The sequence below is a fragment of the Notamacropus eugenii genome, chromosome 4 (assembly GCF_028372415.1).
Source record: "Notamacropus eugenii isolate mMacEug1 chromosome 4, mMacEug1.pri_v2, whole genome shotgun sequence".
NCBI lineage: Eukaryota > Metazoa > Chordata > Mammalia > Diprotodontia > Macropodidae > Notamacropus > Notamacropus eugenii.
The window spans coordinates 365,173,264-365,192,621 of NC_092875.1; the positions used below are offsets into that span (position 1 = coordinate 365,173,264).

Below are 19,358 nucleotides of genomic sequence, written 5' to 3' on the forward strand. Positions count from 1 at the left end.
AGTAGTGTACTGTGTTTGATAACCTTTCTAAGGAAGAGAGGGGTATCTACCAGAGGATTCCATTACCATGGTGCCTATTTCCACAGCACTGCTTGAGGTAGACATAATTTTTGTAGCCATAGAATGGCAAAACTGGCAGGCCTGTGTATAGACTGTGTTTATGTCACTGGCCTCATCAGGACGCCACCATCTAAAACAATTAAATTGATAGACCATAGAATCGATACTGTAGAAGCATGCTAACATCTTACTTCTCAGCTTTCAGAAAATGTATAAAAAAATCCCTCACTATTCACTTTCAATGACTTGGAAAAAACAAGGGAAATACTTAGTCTGTGATAGAGCTTTAAGACTTGGTGCCAACTTCTGACTTCAAAGAACTACAATCACATAAAAAAATCACCCACTACTAAGAGAAAAGATCAAATTGATGGGAATATTTCTAAAAAGGAAGCCTATAGGAAAAAGTAAAAATATGAAGTCACATTTTTGACATATTTATACATCTTCGTTATTTTCATGCACTTCATCTCACCCTCCTTTGTCCTCACTTCATGTTTCTCTGACGTTCGTCTTTCATTTTGAAACTCACCAGGCCTGTATTCTTCCCGAGCTGTGTTAATCTGTATTTCTGTCTCAGCAGAAATCTCAAGCTTCTGTGTCACTTCTTCTGCAGTCTTTTTCGTGTTACTCAGAACAATGATGAGGCTCTCATCTTCTACCAATGACCCTTTTGTACTTGTCAAGCGGTAAAGCAAATTATCTTCCAGTTCTTTCATTTTTCTTTTGTTCTCTGTTACATCTTGCATAAGATTAGTTCTTTCTTTTTCCAGTTCCTATTAATTTACAAATATAAATTTTTCCTCTGAACAAATTAATATGCATGCATAGAGAAACAGCACACAATTACTGGTTAAAGATATTTAGGAAATCTGAATATAGCCAGGCACAAAGGATGAAGAACAAGGCCTCTAAAGAAGATCTGAGTTCAAATCCAGTTGGGGACATGCACTAGCTATGTGATGCTGGGGAAGTCTCTTTAACCTCTATTTGCTTCAATTTCCTCATGTGGAAACTGGGGATAATAATAACATCTACTGCTCAGGGTTGTTGTGAGGATCAAAAGAGATAATAATTATAAAATGCTAATTATAATGCCTGACACATAGTAAGCACTTACATAAATGTTATTGTTTCTTTTTGAATAATATTTTATATTTTTCCCAATTATACATAAAAACAATTTTTAATATTCATTTTCTTAAATTTTGAATTCCAAATTCTCTCCCTCCTTGAGACAGTAAGCGATTTGATATAGGTTATAAATGTGCAATGATGCAAAATATAACCGTGTCATTTTAGTTATTGTTAATAGTACCATTGTTTTTATTAGTACTACCACCATTAATTACAGAATTTTTTTTTAAAATTGTGCTCTAAACCAGAGTTGTCAAACTCATGGTTATTGGCCACATAGGCCTATAAACGTTCAACAATGCTCTAGAAACAGATAAAAATGTAATTGGGAAATGTCTAACCAAATAAATTAAAATTAAATTAAACACAAATAGTGTTAATTTGTTGTTTTCTAAGATAATAAATTTACAGCCTTTGGGGATGCATTTCTATTTGAATTTGATACCACTGCTCTAAAATATTAACTGTTTATATTTTAACACATTCAGTAAAGAGATATAGTCTTGATACAGTGTATAAATTCATTTGAAATCCCAATGAACTTTAATAAAGAGCCGCCTTGTTGACTGTCAGGAAAAATATTCAAATTATAATTTAAAAAATAGCATGCTCCTATTACTTTGTCTTTTGGACTATACAATACTTAAATGGCAAAAATAATTCCACAGAAATGAGTAAATCACAGCCCTACTGTGAACTGAAACTGTAAAACTAAAAATGACACCTTTGAAATATCTTGACTGACTCACTTTAAGAATTTACAATGAGATATGAGATGGCAACTAGACCTGTGATGTCATCAGCACATGCAATTCCAAGGGGCGAAAATGCCTCTCATTAATGGAGGGCAGTATTTTCTCTGCCACATGTACTCCAGAGAGCCAGCTAAAGTATTAAGAAATTAAGTGACTTGTCCAGGGTCACATATCTATAGCAGAGGCAGGACTTGAACCATGGTGTTGATGACTTTAAGACCAGTTCTTTATCCTCTATGTATTACTGCCTCTCCAAATACATGAACACTGAAGTAAAAAAAAAATCATACTTTATACCACTTTCAGTTTCTGGCCATTTTACAGGCCTTGCTCATTTGATCTGCTTCAGAAGTAAGTAATACAGTAGTATCATTCCTATATTACTGAGAAGGAAACTGAGACTTGGAGAGATTAAGTAATTTGCCTAAATTCACACAGCCAAATGAAATTGTGGCAAGAACCTGATAGGAAAACATCTCCTAATTCCAAGTTCAGTGAATACAGAGAATTTTCTGCTTAAAGGCTACGGGATGACTGGTACATTAATACACTGTTGGTGGAATTTCTAATTGGTTGAACTATTCAGAATATGAATTTAGAATTATGTCTCCCCCCAAAAATTGCCTAAGTTTCCCATATCCTATGACTGGCAATCTCATTGCTGAACTTGAATGCCAAGAAATTCAAAGCCATAGAAAACAGCCCAAAATATGCCAAATGTTCATGATAGCACTTTCTATGCTAGCAATTAATCTATAAATATTTATTAAATATTTACTGTCAAGAATGTTGGCTAAATGCTGAGATTTAAAGAAAAAGCAAAAGTATCCTATGCCCTCATTCCAATGTACCCAAAGCAAAGTGAATATCCATCAATAAGAAATGGATGAAAAAACTACCATGTATGAATACAATGAAATATTATTATGCAGAAAGAACTTATGAATATTCAAAATTGATACATGGAAATATGTATACTATTTAATACAGAGTGAAATAAATCAAAACCAAAAGAATATACATGATGTCTACAATTTAAATGAAAAGATCACTAAATATGTATATTCATATGCTTGTACATGCATACATGAACACATACCATGTATTGTTTACATACATGTGCAGATATTTATAGATATGTGTGTATGTACACATAAAAATCTCACCTGCATGACTTCTAGTTCCATGATGCATTTTAATATGCACCAAAAGCCAATGGTGGTTAAATGGTTAGTTAGAAACATCAGTACTACAAATACGATGTATGCTCTGACTTTAATGAATCATAACTATTTTGATGATCCTTTCAAAAATGCTTATGGACAAGGCCTTTTATGGATTCCAATAATAAAATTGCTATATTCTGATAGAAAAATGAGGCGTATAAATAAATTTGAATACCAATATAGAATTTAAGCTCCTTGAGGGTAAAGATTGCTGTGATTTTTATGTTTTCCATTCTTATGGGCCAAGATTAGGTCTTGAACATGATAGGTGCTTAATATTTTAAAATAAATAACATAAATACCATGGGAACAGTTTACATTAAGGCTCTAATTATTGATTTTCAACTTCACTCTGCATTAGCTATGCCTTTCTTTTACTAAAAGCAATGTCGGAAGTAAGGCTTGGGATGACAAAGGAACAAGTAAGTAATGCAAATAGTGCCTTTATTGTTGGTTTATGGAGTATAGCCTGACACACTGAGCACTTTAACACTCTACTAGATGGGGTGACATCATGATGTTTTTAATAAAGCTCCTCTTTTATAAAGCAAGAGTTCTGAAGTTCCATAGAGACTCAATTCTTTGAGATGAGTAACTCAAACAAAAGTAGTTTTTTTTCATCTATTTCCATCTGTTGCCTGTTCTATTAGAAAGCTCCTTAGTGGTTATTTAATTCATTTGCCTATATCAAGGGAATTTCAAATTGTAGGATGTACAAAAGAAGTGACACAAAATAAGCAGCCCTTAATGTCTACTATTCCAATGGCTTTGTACCTTCAGTAATGACAGAATCACCATCACCACATCACAGTTCTGTTACAATCAGAAATACCAAATGAAAGTAAAGAGAAAAACATTACTTAATTTCTGTATTTTCACTATTTGCTTAATTTACTATCCATTTAAGAGCACTGAAAGGTAGTAGAAAGGTCAATGGATTCTGAATCAGAAAGCCAAGGTTTAAATTACAGGTGTGCTGCTCACTAGACCTTGGGCAAATCATTTCACTTCACTTTCCTGGGTTTCAGTTTCCCCTTTTGTAAAACAATGTGGTTCAAACAGATAATTTCTAAGGTCCGTTTTTAATCTAATTTAATTGAAAACAAAGATTTTAGTATTATTTATTTCAAGTTGAAAGAGACCATCAAGGAATTCTAGGTATTTCCCTTCATTTACAGATGAGGAAACTGAGGCCCAAAGAGGTAAGGATTTTCACTCTTTGAAGTGGTAAATAAAAAGGTCATCTCTCTTGATTTCATTGATGATAAGCCAAGGTGAGAGGTAATTCCAGCACATGTCCATCAAGTACTCAGATTCTAGAAATGACTGACCAGAATTTATTAAAGAATTCACCAGTTTGGTGAATTTTAATGACTTGGCATTAAAACTTGTGAGAAAGGGAAGCCAGAAGAAATTCCATCTCGAGAGCCATAGGTGAGTTGGTGTCGAGTTTGGGTGTTAGAGGGATACTCCCTGGTATGGTGTACCTTTCCTGCTACACTTACTCCTTTGTGCCCCGGGGCCCTTGCAGGCTATTGTTTCAGGATGGTGATTGTATCAGCCAGGTAATATTCACAGCACCATGGGCAACTATGAATATGTTGGTGTAGTTCTGAATCACAAAGTATAACAGATTCTTCATATAGAAAGCAGAAGAAAAACATCAATTCAGAGAGCAGAAAGCAAAATCCCCAAACTAGAAAGTCAAATCCATCATATTAACCAAGAAGTCAATACACATCAGCAAGGCAAGGGACAAAGCCATTCCCAAGCCTCCACCCCCCAACCCCACCCACCCCCACCCCACCACCTGTGGGGTCTTCCCACAAATACTCAAGAGGCCCAGCTGTGCCTGCTTGCCTGTGTACTTTCCAACTCTGACTAGCCTGACCAACTTCTTCTCAGTTTTCCTCCACCCTTCCTGTTCCACTTGTTCAGCAAACTCCTCCCACCACAATTGACTTAGGCTTCCATGTGATTTAAACAGATCACATGGGCTTATTAATGAATGGGAAAGATCTTCCCATTTAAATTACCATTACAGTGATATTCTGAACTGATGATATGGACAGAAATTAATAAGAGCTCATTGGCAAATTGGTGAGGTCTAATTTTCCAGCTGCCAAGGTGCTATGTTTCTTCTTACAACTTGATAAGAAAATTAGCCTCATCTCTCAATTCCCATATGGATTGTAGGTCATTCACTATTGACCCCACTTTCTTTCATCTAAGAACAAGGGAAGAAAAGAAAATAGAGAAACCGTGGCCTGTCCCTTCTAGCTACCATCCAAAAGTAACCAGTGCTCATTATTTATTGTTTCTTTTTATACCTTGTCGTTCTTTGTAAACATATTTACCTGATAAAGACAAAATCTGGTGGCCACCCATAGTCTTGTTTTTCTAATTAATGCCAGTTCAAAGAGAGAGAGAGAGAGCTGGGAAGAGGTTTTAACCCTTTAAAAAATATTAGAAATACTATTCTTTCAGCAGAGACTTAAAGTGTAGAAGTGAGGTTATCCTTGTTATTCAGTTGTTTCCAGTTGTGTTCAATTCTTTGTGACCTTACTTGGGGTTTCCTCAACAAAGATACTGAAGTGCTTTGCTATTTCCTTCTCCAACTCATTTTGCAGATGAGGAAATTGGGACAGACAGGATTAAGTGACTCGCCAAGGGTCACACAGTTAAAAATGTATCTGAGGCTGGATTCAGACTCCACAAGATGAGTCTTCCTGACTCCTGGCTCTATCCATTGCACCACCTACTTGATGTGAGGGGGTGAAGGAGAAGGCATAAATTCAGTTTGGATTTTACACAAAGTTAGAAGATATTCCATAAACCTATTTCTTAGAACAATTCAACAAAACCCTTGAGGCAAATGAGAGCCTTGAAAGGATAAACCAGAGGCATAGTGGGGATGCCAAATCACAGTAACATCTACATTATAACTAAATATGCCATTCTACAACTTCAACCATTGTTTCTAGGTATGCCCCCTTGGAGCCAAGCAGAATTTATCACCTCTTTTCTATATTAGAACCTTTCAAAAGTTTCAAAATGACTAACAAATCCTTTCTCAGTTTTCTCTCCCCCAAACTAAATATTGCCTTTTTCTCCAAGTGATACTCATATGGCATGATCTTGATTTATCATATAATCTCAATGGGGCCCAAATTGTAGCAAGGAAATTCTTTTCTGCCTCCCAAATTAATTCACTATTCCCCTCACCACAGACGCTTTTCTAAAACTTCTCATCTGATATCAAATCTATCACACTCATTTCCTCTACTCTCTCAGATGAGAAGCTTGCCTCAAATAGCACTGAAAACATGGAGGTCTTTGAAAAGAGACCCCTCTTCTCCTCTCCTCATTTAATATAATTTAGATGTATTCCTCCTCCATCTCCTCCCTCACCCTGTCTCACTTGAATGTAGGTCTTCTTCTTGCCTTCTAGATGTACCCATGATCCCATTCCATTCTATCACTTCCAGCAGAGAAGTATTATGCTCATCTTTACTTCTCCAGAGGCAATAGCATTCCATATCTTACACATAGCAACATTGGTAGAATGCTAGGTTGGGTACAGAGTGGAATGATAAAGGGGGCAATCTTCTGGGGAGGATGAGATAGAATAAGAATCACATACATGCTTAATAGACTCCAATCATGATCACCTTAGCATCTTTCATGCAGATGCTCAGGACAAGGTGCTCAGTCAGAAGCCATAGCTCTCCCTCTAACGTTGTTGTCCTGCAAAGTTTCTGTAAAACAAGACAGCCTTTAACTGAAGATGGGTTGCTCAGTTGTTGATGCAGGAGCATTTCCCAGTCTCAGTCTTGATGAAGGAACAGGCTAAATGCTTGGGTCACTAGTGGGTTTCTTACAGTTTTAGCTAAGGGCATTCTTAATCTGTTTACCATGACTATAAAGAGCATTGTGCCTTACACCTACATTCTCCAATTCAGGCTGAGACTGCTTCTCCTTCCCCCAGCATTTAACCAGGTAATTGCCTAACCACTAATAACTGTCAGTCCTCTTTTGGATGAGCCAGGACATGAGGCAGCAGGAGAAATAATTTATAGCTAGAGTAGATGTAGGAGTAGAGGCAACTAAATTAAATATGGATTGGATATATTGTCTGGCTCATAATTCTACCTAGAGTTGATTCTGGTAAACAGAATAAAAAATAAGACCAAGAACTCAGACAAGAGCCAAAATAAAAATCTTGCAGAGCATAAAGTAAAGCAATTTACTTTGGGTTGTACACAATCAATTAAATAAGTGTTACCATAGTGAATAAAGCTATTTGGGCTCAATCAAAACCTTATTTTTTGGTTGATGGAGATTTTTGGAAAGGAATAAGAAAAATATAGGTATGATCCTTTAACAAAATAATACTGTTGAATAATACAGCATAACTCTGCTAAAAACAAATGCACTTTAGTATCTAGGCTACTTCTGGGATAACAGGAAAATTGTACATTATCATATCCCTTCTTTAAATGTTTCCAGTTTCAGTGAAACTATCAGATCTTTCATTGTCACCATCTTGTTAGGGTTCTGTAAGGATAATGTCAGGAACATCAAGGTTCTGGACAAACTATGGTTGGTGAGGAATGCTAAGGACAACACAACACAAAGAATGTGTCAGGAGTGCTAAATCTCAAATTATAATGAGCCCAGTGTGGAATGCAAAGGGTAACAAAGAAATGGCTAATGTATGCGTGAGTGTGTACGTTTGTGTGTGTATTTATAGCTATATTAATATAGAGGATAAAAGAAGGCACAGGACCACTGTATGAGCTGAAAAAAGAGGGAAAGGAGAAGTGCTCAACTTTTATTTTGCTCCATTTTTATTTTTCTTGTCAAAAAGAAGAATTGTTGGACTATAAAGGAAAATTTTTGAAATAGCTAATAGGAAATTGATATCCAGGACAAGGAAGGAGCCAGAAAGCGAGTGCTTACCTGTCCCGGATGAGATCTAGTTACTTGGCCCAGAGGAACTACTTCCTAAAACTATGAGAGAAATAGGTATTTGGATTGCTGAACCACTGTCATGGATCTCTGGAAGCTGATATAGAGTGCAAAAAGTGCCACAAGACTGGAAAAGGGCAAATGTCTCCAATTTTTTTTTCAAAAAGTGATGAAAATAAAGTCTGTACAGTATAGGACAATGAGCTTGCCTTTGGGTCCCAATGGAATTCTAGACCATAATATCAAAGGAACATTAATGAAGATATAGAAAAAGAAACAGTGATTTAAAAGAGTCAGTATGTCTTTGAGGAGACATCATGCCAAAATAACCTCAGTTCCATTTCTAATTTTTTTCAGTTAATAAAAATCTATTTTCAACCCTCCAAGATCCTTCCCTCCTTTGAAAATATTAGAATGATTATTAATGGTTCAGCATCAAGAAGGCCTCTAATAGAATGCCTCAAGGTTCTGTGCTTGGCGCTTTACTATTAAATCTTTATCAATGACTTAAATATGAGTATAAGTGATTTTAGACTTATAGATGTTGCAAAGCAAGGAGAGATAGCTAAGAGACGGCAGAATCCACAAAGTTTTGGATAGACTAGAACATTGGGATTAATCAAATAAGATGGAATTTAATGTATTAAAAAGGTTGCAAAAGTCAGCTTCCAAAGTTCAAGATGAGGATTGCTGACTAGTCAAAAAGATGGCATACTGGGGTGTACACTGGCTTTCAAATCATAACAAACATGTTTTCACATCCTTTCAATTAGAGTCATCCAAATGTGGAATAGGCTGCTTTGGTAGGCACCCTCTGATGCTAAGTCTTGAAGATGAATTTAGATGACTTTCCTGGAAATTGTTTAGATGAGATTGTTTGGGTTTTTTTTTCCATTATTGGTAGCAATTTATGATCCCAATTTCCATATAAACCCTTATGCTATAAATTCCACTTCTGACACAAGATCTGTGACTATGGGAAATCATTTAAATATCTTTGAGCCTCAACCTCTTTATTTGTTTAAAAAAAAAGCAGGGGAGGGTAATAATACCTACTTCATTATATTATAGGGAAGATTAAATGAAATGAGTTTGAAAAACCATAAAACTAGGCAAATGTTAATTATGTCACTTTATCTGCAAAAAAATTATCTATTTTAATGGACTAAACTATCAGCATAGGCCAAGAATTCAGACAAAAGGCTTATGCAATAACAAACTACCAGAAGAGAAGCTAAATTTGAGGACTGGGAAGGTGATTGTCCTATTGTGCTTTGACCTAGTCAAAAGAGATTTGAATTACTATGTTCAGTTGTTGTCATGACCATAAAGGTAATAAATTTTAAGATCATATGATATGAGGATCAGTTAAAAGAACCGGATATATTTGGCCCAGAAAAGAGCAAACACAGAAAGGATATGAGAGTGACCTTCACATTTTTAAAGGGCTAGTATGTAAAAGGAGTATAAAAGTTCTGCTAGACGCAAAGGGTTGAAGTTGCAGAAAGGTATATTTAGTTAAATAAGCAAGTGATGCTGAAATTCTCCATTGCCACACCACCTATGGGTGATCCTTTCTAGGTTCTCTTTTGATTCAAAGTCTTCTCTGAATTATTCTAAGGGATATAATTATGAGACTTTCTTGCGTATGTGAAATCTGAACTGAATTGGTATCTACTTCTCTCCAACCTCTTCTCTAAGTTGAAAAATGGATGTTTCCAATCTCCTTAAGAGGTCAAGACCTCTTCCCAACTCTCTCTTTCTCTCTTAGCTGGTATTATTTACAAAAACAGGGATGTGATGATCATCAGATTTTATATTTATCAGGCAAATAAACATGCATAAGAAGGCAACATGCAAAAGTAAACAACACATGCACTGGTGACTTTTGCCTAGCAGCCAGGAAGGACTTACCTCTGTCTGTCATTATATCTCTTTATTGCCTGTGCTGGGAGGAAATAAGGTTGAAATAATGGTGAGTGGCCTACAGTTCACCTGGCAATTAGGGGGTGTTGAGCTAATTCCATTAGCAGATGGAAAGAAGCACACCACCCAAGTAACTAGTAATTCAGATCTCGCTCATTAAACTCTGTCCATCCCATCAGTTCTGATTATCACCATCCTGAAATGCCATCCTGGAAAAGTCTCAGGGTACAGGGTGGTCATGATGGGGGGTGCACCTTTAACAACTCCATATAACCTCTACTTAGCATGACTCTCAATATGGAATGTCTTCTGGCTTCTCTTTTCCAGAAGTCTCAATGCCAAGCTATATAGCATTACTAAAGTGTTGAATTCTTTGACAGAGTCTTTCTAGTTATTTCTAGAGTCTGAAATCTCTATGAAAATACTGGCAAAAGACCTAGAACCGAAAGGTAACATAACAAAAAAGGAATGTTTATAAAAGTGGAATGGACTTGAGAGGTAGCTTGTACCTCACTAGAAATATTTAAGTCAAGACTGAGTGACTACTTTAAAGGAACAATGTAAAAGATTCTTTTGTAGGTATGACTTGAATTAAATGCTCTCTAATGTACCTTCCAAATCTAAGATTCTCTGATCAGTTATATGATGTTGCCATAAGAATCTGTGGTCACTTGGAAAGATGGGTAAACATTTGCATGTAAGATGATTGGAATTCCAAAAACCAGTTATATAATCAAGAGGATCAATGATTTGCAGGAAATAAGGCTTGGGCATTGGGCAAATGAACTTGAACCAGCACTTCCATGTGTTGTTACGTGGTATTCTGGGGAATACCATTCTCCTCTATGGCTACAAGGATGATAGGCCATAGGGGTATCTAGGACTATAAGCTAGATGGAATAACTTAGTAAACTTAAGTACAAACTAGTTTGGTACCAGAAATGAATATATATATATGTATGTATGTATGTATGTATGTATGTATGTATGTATGTATGTATATAATTTTACTGATTGCCTTGTCTTTATGTATTACTTATGAACTTGTGTATTTCATTCTTTAAAATAGGGGAACCTAAGTATCTCAGTGTGTAGAGCAACAGGTCTGGAGTCAGGAAGACCTCAGTCCAAATCCAGATTCAGACGCTTACTAGCAGTCTGACATAGGTTAATCACTTATCCACTGTTTTCTTCAGTTTTGTCCTCTATAAAATGAGGAGCATCTACCTCCTGGGGTTGTTGTAACAATTAAATAAGATAATAATTATAAAGCTCTTAAAATAGTGTCTGTCATATAGTCATGACTATATAAATGTTATCTTTTATTAGTATTACTAAATAACCCCTGGAAAAATATATTTGTAGTCTAGATCATATGAAAACAAGGTATCCTCTCTCTATCAAAGAGAAATAGGAAATCATCACCAGACTTAACCATTCAGTTACAGTGACCATGGTTGAGGAAAGCGATAAAATAAGTAGTTTTTGGAAATGCTTTATCTCTCAACATTGGAGTCCAAATAGGCTAACAAATTAAGAATCATCAGGTTTGGTGATTCTGATTAGGATTCAGTAATCAGTGAAGACTCCAGAAAGTACTGAGGGGTGAAATCCTTGGGTCAAAGAAAGGACATAAAGGATTATTTCATTTTTTAAAAAGTTGAAATTGTTAGGATGCTGACCAAGATTTTTAAAAGCATAAAATCTAAGGATTTACCAAAAAATACTATTTTAAAATATCTTTCATGTGTTTCCATGGATGTTGTTCACTAAGTGGCCATCTATCTTGCCAAACCATAGTCCTTGGTCTACCATGTTGAATGACTCTTACTTTCTCAAAGTGGAAAGGAATGAAATGAAGTGTTGTGTTTTTTTTTAATCCTCTATTATATTTTCTATACACTAAAACATAGCAAAGATTGACAAAACTAATGGTAATAACATTCTTGTAATATATTATTTTCCTTATGATTCTAAAACCTTTCCCATGAGTAAAACTTTATCTTTGAGAGTGGATATATTAAGAATTAGAAATAAATTTTATGTATTCAAGAAAAGGATAAAAACATACAGACTAAATAAGAATAGGAAGGCGTATGATTCAAGTAGAGTGAGAGTTCGGAGAATTTGCCAGTCTTTTGAACATTCTGTCAGCTAATGGCGACTTTGGTGAACACTGCAAGTATACATAGATAAAATCAATCTTATAATGATATAACTGTCCTCCTTAGGAAAAGATCTTTTTTGGGATGGGATCTTCATTTGATAAGTTTTCACTATCAGGAAAGCATGTACTTGAATATTTTAGAATAATGATGACTTGTTGTAATCTTAATGAGAGTTAAAGATCTTTCCTGCCCATTTATAGGCCTCAGCTAGAGCCCATTAAGGGAGGATTGATTAGGGGAGGCTTGCTTTGTGGAAAAATCCACACATTTTGTTGATTTCTAATGAGGCACTGGGTCACGAGGGTCTTGATGCCCTCCAGGTCTGAAAAGTGTATAGATGGATAGATAGATAGATAGATAGATAGATAGATAGATAGATAGATAGATAGATAGATAGATAGACAGACAGATAGATAGATACTCTGAGGTAAGGTTTTGCTTGGGGGATTACTCTTTGGAAGAAGGTTCCTGTGCCAGATGAGACTGTGGGTAGCCATCAAGGAGCTCCCCTGCCCCTTGAAAACCCACATGTTGGTGATTCTGTCTCATGCATGTAATGGTCAGACAATTGGATCTGTCTGTTGATCTGTGATGTATATATTGCTTATGGTTAGACAATTAGAATCGCTGTCTGTTGGTCTTTATTTCTCTGCTTGTATATTATCTATTGGTATATGTGATTAAAGAAGATTGCTAGCCCCTCAAAAGTTGCTTTCCTTTTAGAAAAGCAGATCTAAGAACCTGTGCTAGCAGATCATCCTAGATGTGTCAGGGTGCTTGCTACAACACTTGTACTATAGTTTCTTCTTAGGCTATTACATAGATTGAGAAACTGGACAAGTCACTTAACCCTGTTTGCCTCAGTTCCTCAACTATAAAAATGAGTTGGAGAAGAAAATGGAAAATCACTCCAGAATTTTTGTCAGGAAAAGTGCAAATAGTGTCATGAAGAATCAGACACAACTAAAACAACTCAAAAATAACAACAACATCCAACATATAGATAGAAAGATAGACAGACAGACAGATAGATAGATAATTAGCAAAACCAGCTAACAATGGCAACTGAGATAAAATTTGCCCTATATAGGGTAGTGTCTAAGATAGTGATTGAACAGGGATTTTGCCATGCCTGGAATAACTGGAAGTAAATAAGTTGGGAGGAGGTAGGTTACAGTGCATAAGTTGTGCTCCATTATAATAAAAATGGAAAGATATGTGCTTTTGGCACACAGAATTTATTATAAAATTTACGGCATGGCTCATTTCCAGTATCAAGCATTTCCATTAGCTCATAATCAGAAACTTTCCACATATCACACCTAACAGACACGCAAGGGCCCTGGAAATATCTAGTCTATTCAATAAACATTTGTTAGTTTCTTTTTTCGGCCCATATGTTCAACAAGGAAGAATACTAGATATTTAAGATAAAAATGCAAAGCCCATAGTCTATTTCTTTAAGAAGCTTCTTAATAATCTAATAATGGAATATAATGAATAAAAAATTCATATGAAATATTTTAAGGAATTTAAGGAATCAGGAAAGAAGAAAAAGAAATTACATTTGAAAAGTATATGAAATTGGGCTGAGTGGTTATCTGTCTCACATCTCCTCTTTTCCCTCTCCTCCCCTCCCTTTCCCTTCTCTTCTCTCTTCCCTCCCTTTACCTAAGTGTGTTCTGCACAAAGGAAGGTAATTTTGATGACAAAAATATATCTGGTTAACTTGGGGTTTACTTTCTGGATTTCTTTCTCAAAGACCCTGTCTTAAATCCAACTCACTTTGGATTTCATTGGACAACAATAGGTCCCTGTCCAAGCACCACTAAACAGTTATTTGAGGGACCCTCCTGGCTCAGAGTAAATGTAAATAGTAACTGTTTCTCTTTTGGCCAAAAAACCCTGAGGGTCTACCACTCCCATATTAATTTTTTTTAATTAAAGGGGAGATCCCTTGACTCACTTCTTAAAAAGGCCAAGTTCTCACACTGCATCTTCAGTCATCTCCAGTCCTCCTGATCAATATCTGACCACTGCACCCAGATGGCTCTGGAGGAGAAAGTGAGGCTGGTGACTTTGCTCAGCCCTCCCTCACTCAAATAAAATTCAATTACAAGTCATGTCATCATCTCCCTGATATGATGGTCCTCTTCAAGAAAGAAAGACAAACAGCAGCTAGAAAGATAGACTGGAACCAAATTATTAAGGGCTTTCAAAACAAAACTAATGGCAATGAAGAGCAACTGGAGGTTTATGAGGAGAGGGATAACATGATTTTTTTTTGCCTGAGAGAGATTTTTTTAATCTATGAAAAGCATGAAATGGAAAAGAGAGAGAGGCAAGGAGAGTAATTAAGAAATTACTATGGTGGTCCAAGAATTGACAAGGGCCTGAATTAGATAACATTTTCCGTAGGTCAAAGGGAATGGATGTCCAATTTGTAACCAAAACAGAATAAACAGTATTTGCTAAGTAATTTGATGGGGAAAGTGAGGAGCAGAAAAGAGTTGAATATGACCCCAAATTTTAGGAGTTGAGGATTAGGAGGGTCGTGGATACTATCAACATGGAGAAGTTTGGGTATGGAATGGGCTTGGGGAGAGGGAGGAATGAAAATTAGTTCAGTTTTACTGTTTACATAGCATGTCAATTTGGAATTGTTGATAGGACATTGAGGTAAAAATATCCAGCAGTGAAGTTGAAAATATGGGACCATTTGCCATCTGAATGAAAAGAGAAATTTTGATAATTCAGTTAACATTCAGCAAAACATTTTCATAAGAAAAATGTAAGGGGAACCTAGTCATAACTATAAAAGGTTTTATGCCTATGAAAGTAAACTAGAGAAAACTTACAACAGAGCAAAATCTTTGGAAAGAAAAAATACTAATGATTATAGTAATCATGATGATATATTTTTTAAAATAGTCTTGTTTCATTTATATACATATATGTATATGTAAGATATATAGAAACATTGAAAATCTTTAGTAAAGAAAATTACTTTAGAAACTACAAAGGTAATAATAGTGAGATGAAATTCAAAAAAATTAAGCTTACTGTAAATTAATCTGCAAGAATAACTGCTAGATTCTGGGAGAGGAATATGCTGAGGAGACATTTTTTTCCACCTACTTGTTTCTCTGTGAGAATGACTCTTCCAAGTAACTGATCTTCCAAGCCTTTCATGGTGACAGTAAAGTCAATGATGGAAGTTCGGGCACTGATTTCAGGTGTATAGGCAGGATTAGGCAGTTTTGTAGTGATGTATAGTCTGAAGCCATCCATTACATCTACTTCTTTGTCACCAACTTTTACCTTAGGAGAGCCAGATTGGAAAGAAAAGTAACACAGAGATAAGCTTTAAAATATTTAAAAGAAATGCATAAGATAACAATCATAGATGTAGAGAGGTATAATGGAAAGAGTGGTAGACTCAGAATCAGGAACACCTGCATTCCAGTGGTACCCAACATAAGTCACATAGCTTTCAGAGTCCACAGACAGTGAGTTATAGATAAGCTTCTCATCTACATCCACAAAAAGAGTTTCCATACTAGGAGCAAAAAAAATGAAATCATAGGACCTTACCCTCAATAGTATAAACACAAAGAGTTATTATGTTTAACTATTGAATGTACACACGTGTCCTAGCTCCAAAAGTATCCATAAATTATCAAAGATCTAATCTTTATCAAGTTATTCAATAACTAAACAACTTTCCTGTGTATAGAATAACACCAGTAAATAATAGGAGTTCTTAAGAAAAATAATACATAGAAACCATCCATCTATTGCCCATATGACTGTTAGGTGGATTACCTGATGAGTAAGAGGAAATAAAAAAGTTAAATAATAAAGCTCTCACTGAGAACTTTGAGAAGAGACTGCCCACCAGTTATAACTCTGCTGTCTAAGACAAGTAATAGCTCAAAGAGTTATGTTTCTAATAAAGAGACACTACATACAGAAAACCAACAACTCTGCCTAGACCTGAGGAAGACACCAATGCAGACAAATTAGGAAGGTTGAATCCATAGGCAACACCTTCCCTCCTTAATACTTCATATGAAGTGATCCATATGGAAAAGATGCAATCTATAAAACTCCAAGATGATGACAGCTTCTATCATCAACAAGTTCATCGTGAACTATGATTTAAATAGAAAAAGAAATTTAATATAATATATACAAATATTAATGGAACTGTTCAAATTTTGACTAGGACACTTACAAGAGTGTAGGAGAAATAGGAAAACCAGCTATCTGTGCATTTAGAAATAGTTCCCAATAAATTATATTCTATTTGTTTCATTTTTATTTTTATGTGCAGTGTTATACATGTACTCCCATTATGTTAAACTATCATTATTAAAATCATCGTTGTTAATGTTTCCTTTTCATGCATTATTATAATATATATGTATTATATTATATATACACTCATATATACACAAACATACTGCAAAGTGGTACTTTGTATTTGTGACATGTATATTTCATATAATATTAATGTGGATTTGAAAGACAAGAATTTTTTTTTGGAGTGACTGAAAACTAATTGGACACATAGAGAAGGGTACCACCACAAACTTTTTTTTCCAAACAAACTTCTAATCAACAAGCCTTCAAACCATATAGTCACAGAAAATTGGTTAAAGATCATAGTCTAACCTCTAACTTTACAATAAGAGCAAAGTGAGGCCTAGAGAGATAAAATGGTTTGCTCCATACCTCCTCAGGCTTCCTGTTCATAATAGAAATATTTTTATTTTATTAGTCAACACAATCAGTAGCACTAGGACACAGAACAATGCAGAAATTTTAAGAGATTAAGATTATTGTTATTTATTTTTAAAATCACAGTTCACAATGCTGGAAAAGGAAAAAAATTATGTCAAGAAGTTTAAAAGTTATGATATAACTGATAGAGATATATCATCAGTTATACCATAACTTTTAAATTTCTTGATATAAATACCAGACACTATCCATCTATCTATTTATCTATCTATCTATCTATCTATCTATCTATCTATCTATCTATCTATCCAGTAGATAGATAGATGTGGGTATGTATGTGTATATATGTATGTATGTATGTACACATATACATATACATATATACCTACATATGTGTGTCTTTATATGCAAATATTTATGTGTGGCTATATGTATATAAATCTATTTTTATGTTCATTTATATAGTTAATATTAAGTATAGTCTACCTTAAATGTTGAACCAGTTTTAATAAAATTTCTTTCTAACACATTATCAAGTGCTGGGTCCAGCTCCTCCCCGATATCTTCAATCAGTAGTGGCCTCCCAAGAGAAAGGCTATCCTCCAGATGATTTCGGAAGTACTTATGATTCAGAGATGTGATCTAGAAATATAAATACAATGCAGTTTTTTATTTTTTAGAACAATACAGCCATATAGGTCATAAACACATCTGTTTCTGAAATACTATTATACACCTCTAATAGATTATTATATTACTAAGCCGATATAAGTATAGCTCACATATTTTTTGCCAAAATCTGCTTTGTTAAAATCTGAGGATAATTTATCATTACCATAATTTTTCAGTATGCTTGGTTTTTTTTTCTTCATAGTCTCATTTTAGGAGTATAACCTATATCAAGGTTGATCTATATTTGGATCAATATGAGAATTCTTGTCAACTATTAAAGAATTAGAGCTTCCATTTTGAAATATTATATGCAATATTGACTTAGTAAAACCAAACTTCTCAATTGTTTTCATGATCATTATCCCATTTCCACTTGACATTACTGTTCCCTCTCCTATGATACTACTTTTTCCCACTGCAATTGCTTAAAAAAACCCAGAAATGGTCATATGTATTTTTGTTTCTTTCTTTGTGTATCTGATCTTAAATGCTAAGCAGTTACTATAATGAGATATGCCATACTACAATTATCAAGGAGAGTCATAGTTCCCAATTCACATTGCTAACTCTCTATTAAAATGTTACAAATACAAACCAGCCAGAAGAATACAAAAATAAATTAATCTCCAAGCTTTATACACTAATACTTAAGATGTCCATCTGCTACATTTTTCTATGGAGATAGAGCCAATGGCTCTAAAATTTTTAAATCATTCTGTTCTGTGGTTCAGGATAAATTTTTGGCAGCAAAATAAAATGTCTGATAGCATAACTACATGCATGCACAAATTACCTGGAGTTCATTTTTGCTTTCTTTATTTTTAATCCAAATCTTGCCTTGAGTCTGTGGATCAATTAACAAAGGATAACGAGATGCTTTTGTGACAATAATTCCATTCTGTATGGATAGGTCATCATTTGGCAGCCCTTGGAGGTTCCAGTCACTAATGGTTGGGGCATCAATCAACATCTCATTGAGGTTTAGATTGTTGCCAAATGGAATTTTCCGGTTTTTCATTTCCCTTTGCCAATCATTTAACAACAGATTGCGGAATTCTTGGTTAAATGGACCAGAATAAGATAGAAAAGCTGTAGCCAGCAATACATCCCCTAAAATAGACCACAGAGCAAACAAAAACATTTTGTCACTTTATCACCATGCACAAAATTCTAAGCAAAAGAGAGCAGAATTACTCATTCTCATGCAAATTTCACAAATCAAATGATTAAGAATAACTAAATACATAATGTATAAATGACAAATAATTAGGCTCAATGGTAAATCAGGATTGAGTGGCACATCAGATGACATCCCACAGTCCTTAGTACTAAATCTAACTTTTTTAGTGTTTTTTTCCTTAAGTTATATAATTATTCTAGAGTTGGAAGGGGTAATAGTTTAATTCAGAAGAAAAGAATAGAATTCAAAATAATTTTTATTACTATGTCTATTACACTCCTTATATAACCTGCTAATCATTGGGAAAAGTTTGCTCCAACATACCAGAAGAAATGTGAAACTAGCATTCATCACACTAAAATTATAAGATTACAGAAAAAGAAGTGGAAGATCCAACCCTGAATCTTTGGTAAGGTTAAATGCCCAGATTAACAATCACTGTGATGCTTCGTATCTATAAAATCACATAATTTTAGAGTTTGAAGGAACTTTAGAGACCTACTTCAGTTTCCCTAAT

The 19,358-nt window shown here is 34.8% G+C and overlaps 1 protein-coding gene across 4 annotated transcripts in view; it reads right to left on the reverse strand.

Moving 5' to 3' along the window:
- The window catches only part of DNAH5 (dynein axonemal heavy chain 5), a 420,121-nt gene that overhangs the window by 64,975 nt on the left and 335,788 nt on the right, over positions 1-19,358 (reverse strand). For 3 of the 4 annotated variants that reach the window (XM_072605437.1, XM_072605436.1, XM_072605435.1), the window contains exons 63-66: positions 18,455-18,771; positions 17,476-17,631; positions 15,382-15,564; positions 593-836 (exon numbers count right to left, since the gene is read on the reverse strand). In XM_072605437.1, the coding sequence (XP_072461538.1) occupies positions 593-836; positions 15,382-15,564; positions 17,476-17,631; positions 18,455-18,771 (900 nt within the window). Of the gene's footprint in view, positions 1-592; positions 837-14,209; positions 14,296-15,381; positions 15,565-17,475; positions 17,632-18,454; positions 18,772-19,358 lie in introns of those variants that run through there. The other variant, XR_011966270.1, reaches the window with a different exon arrangement.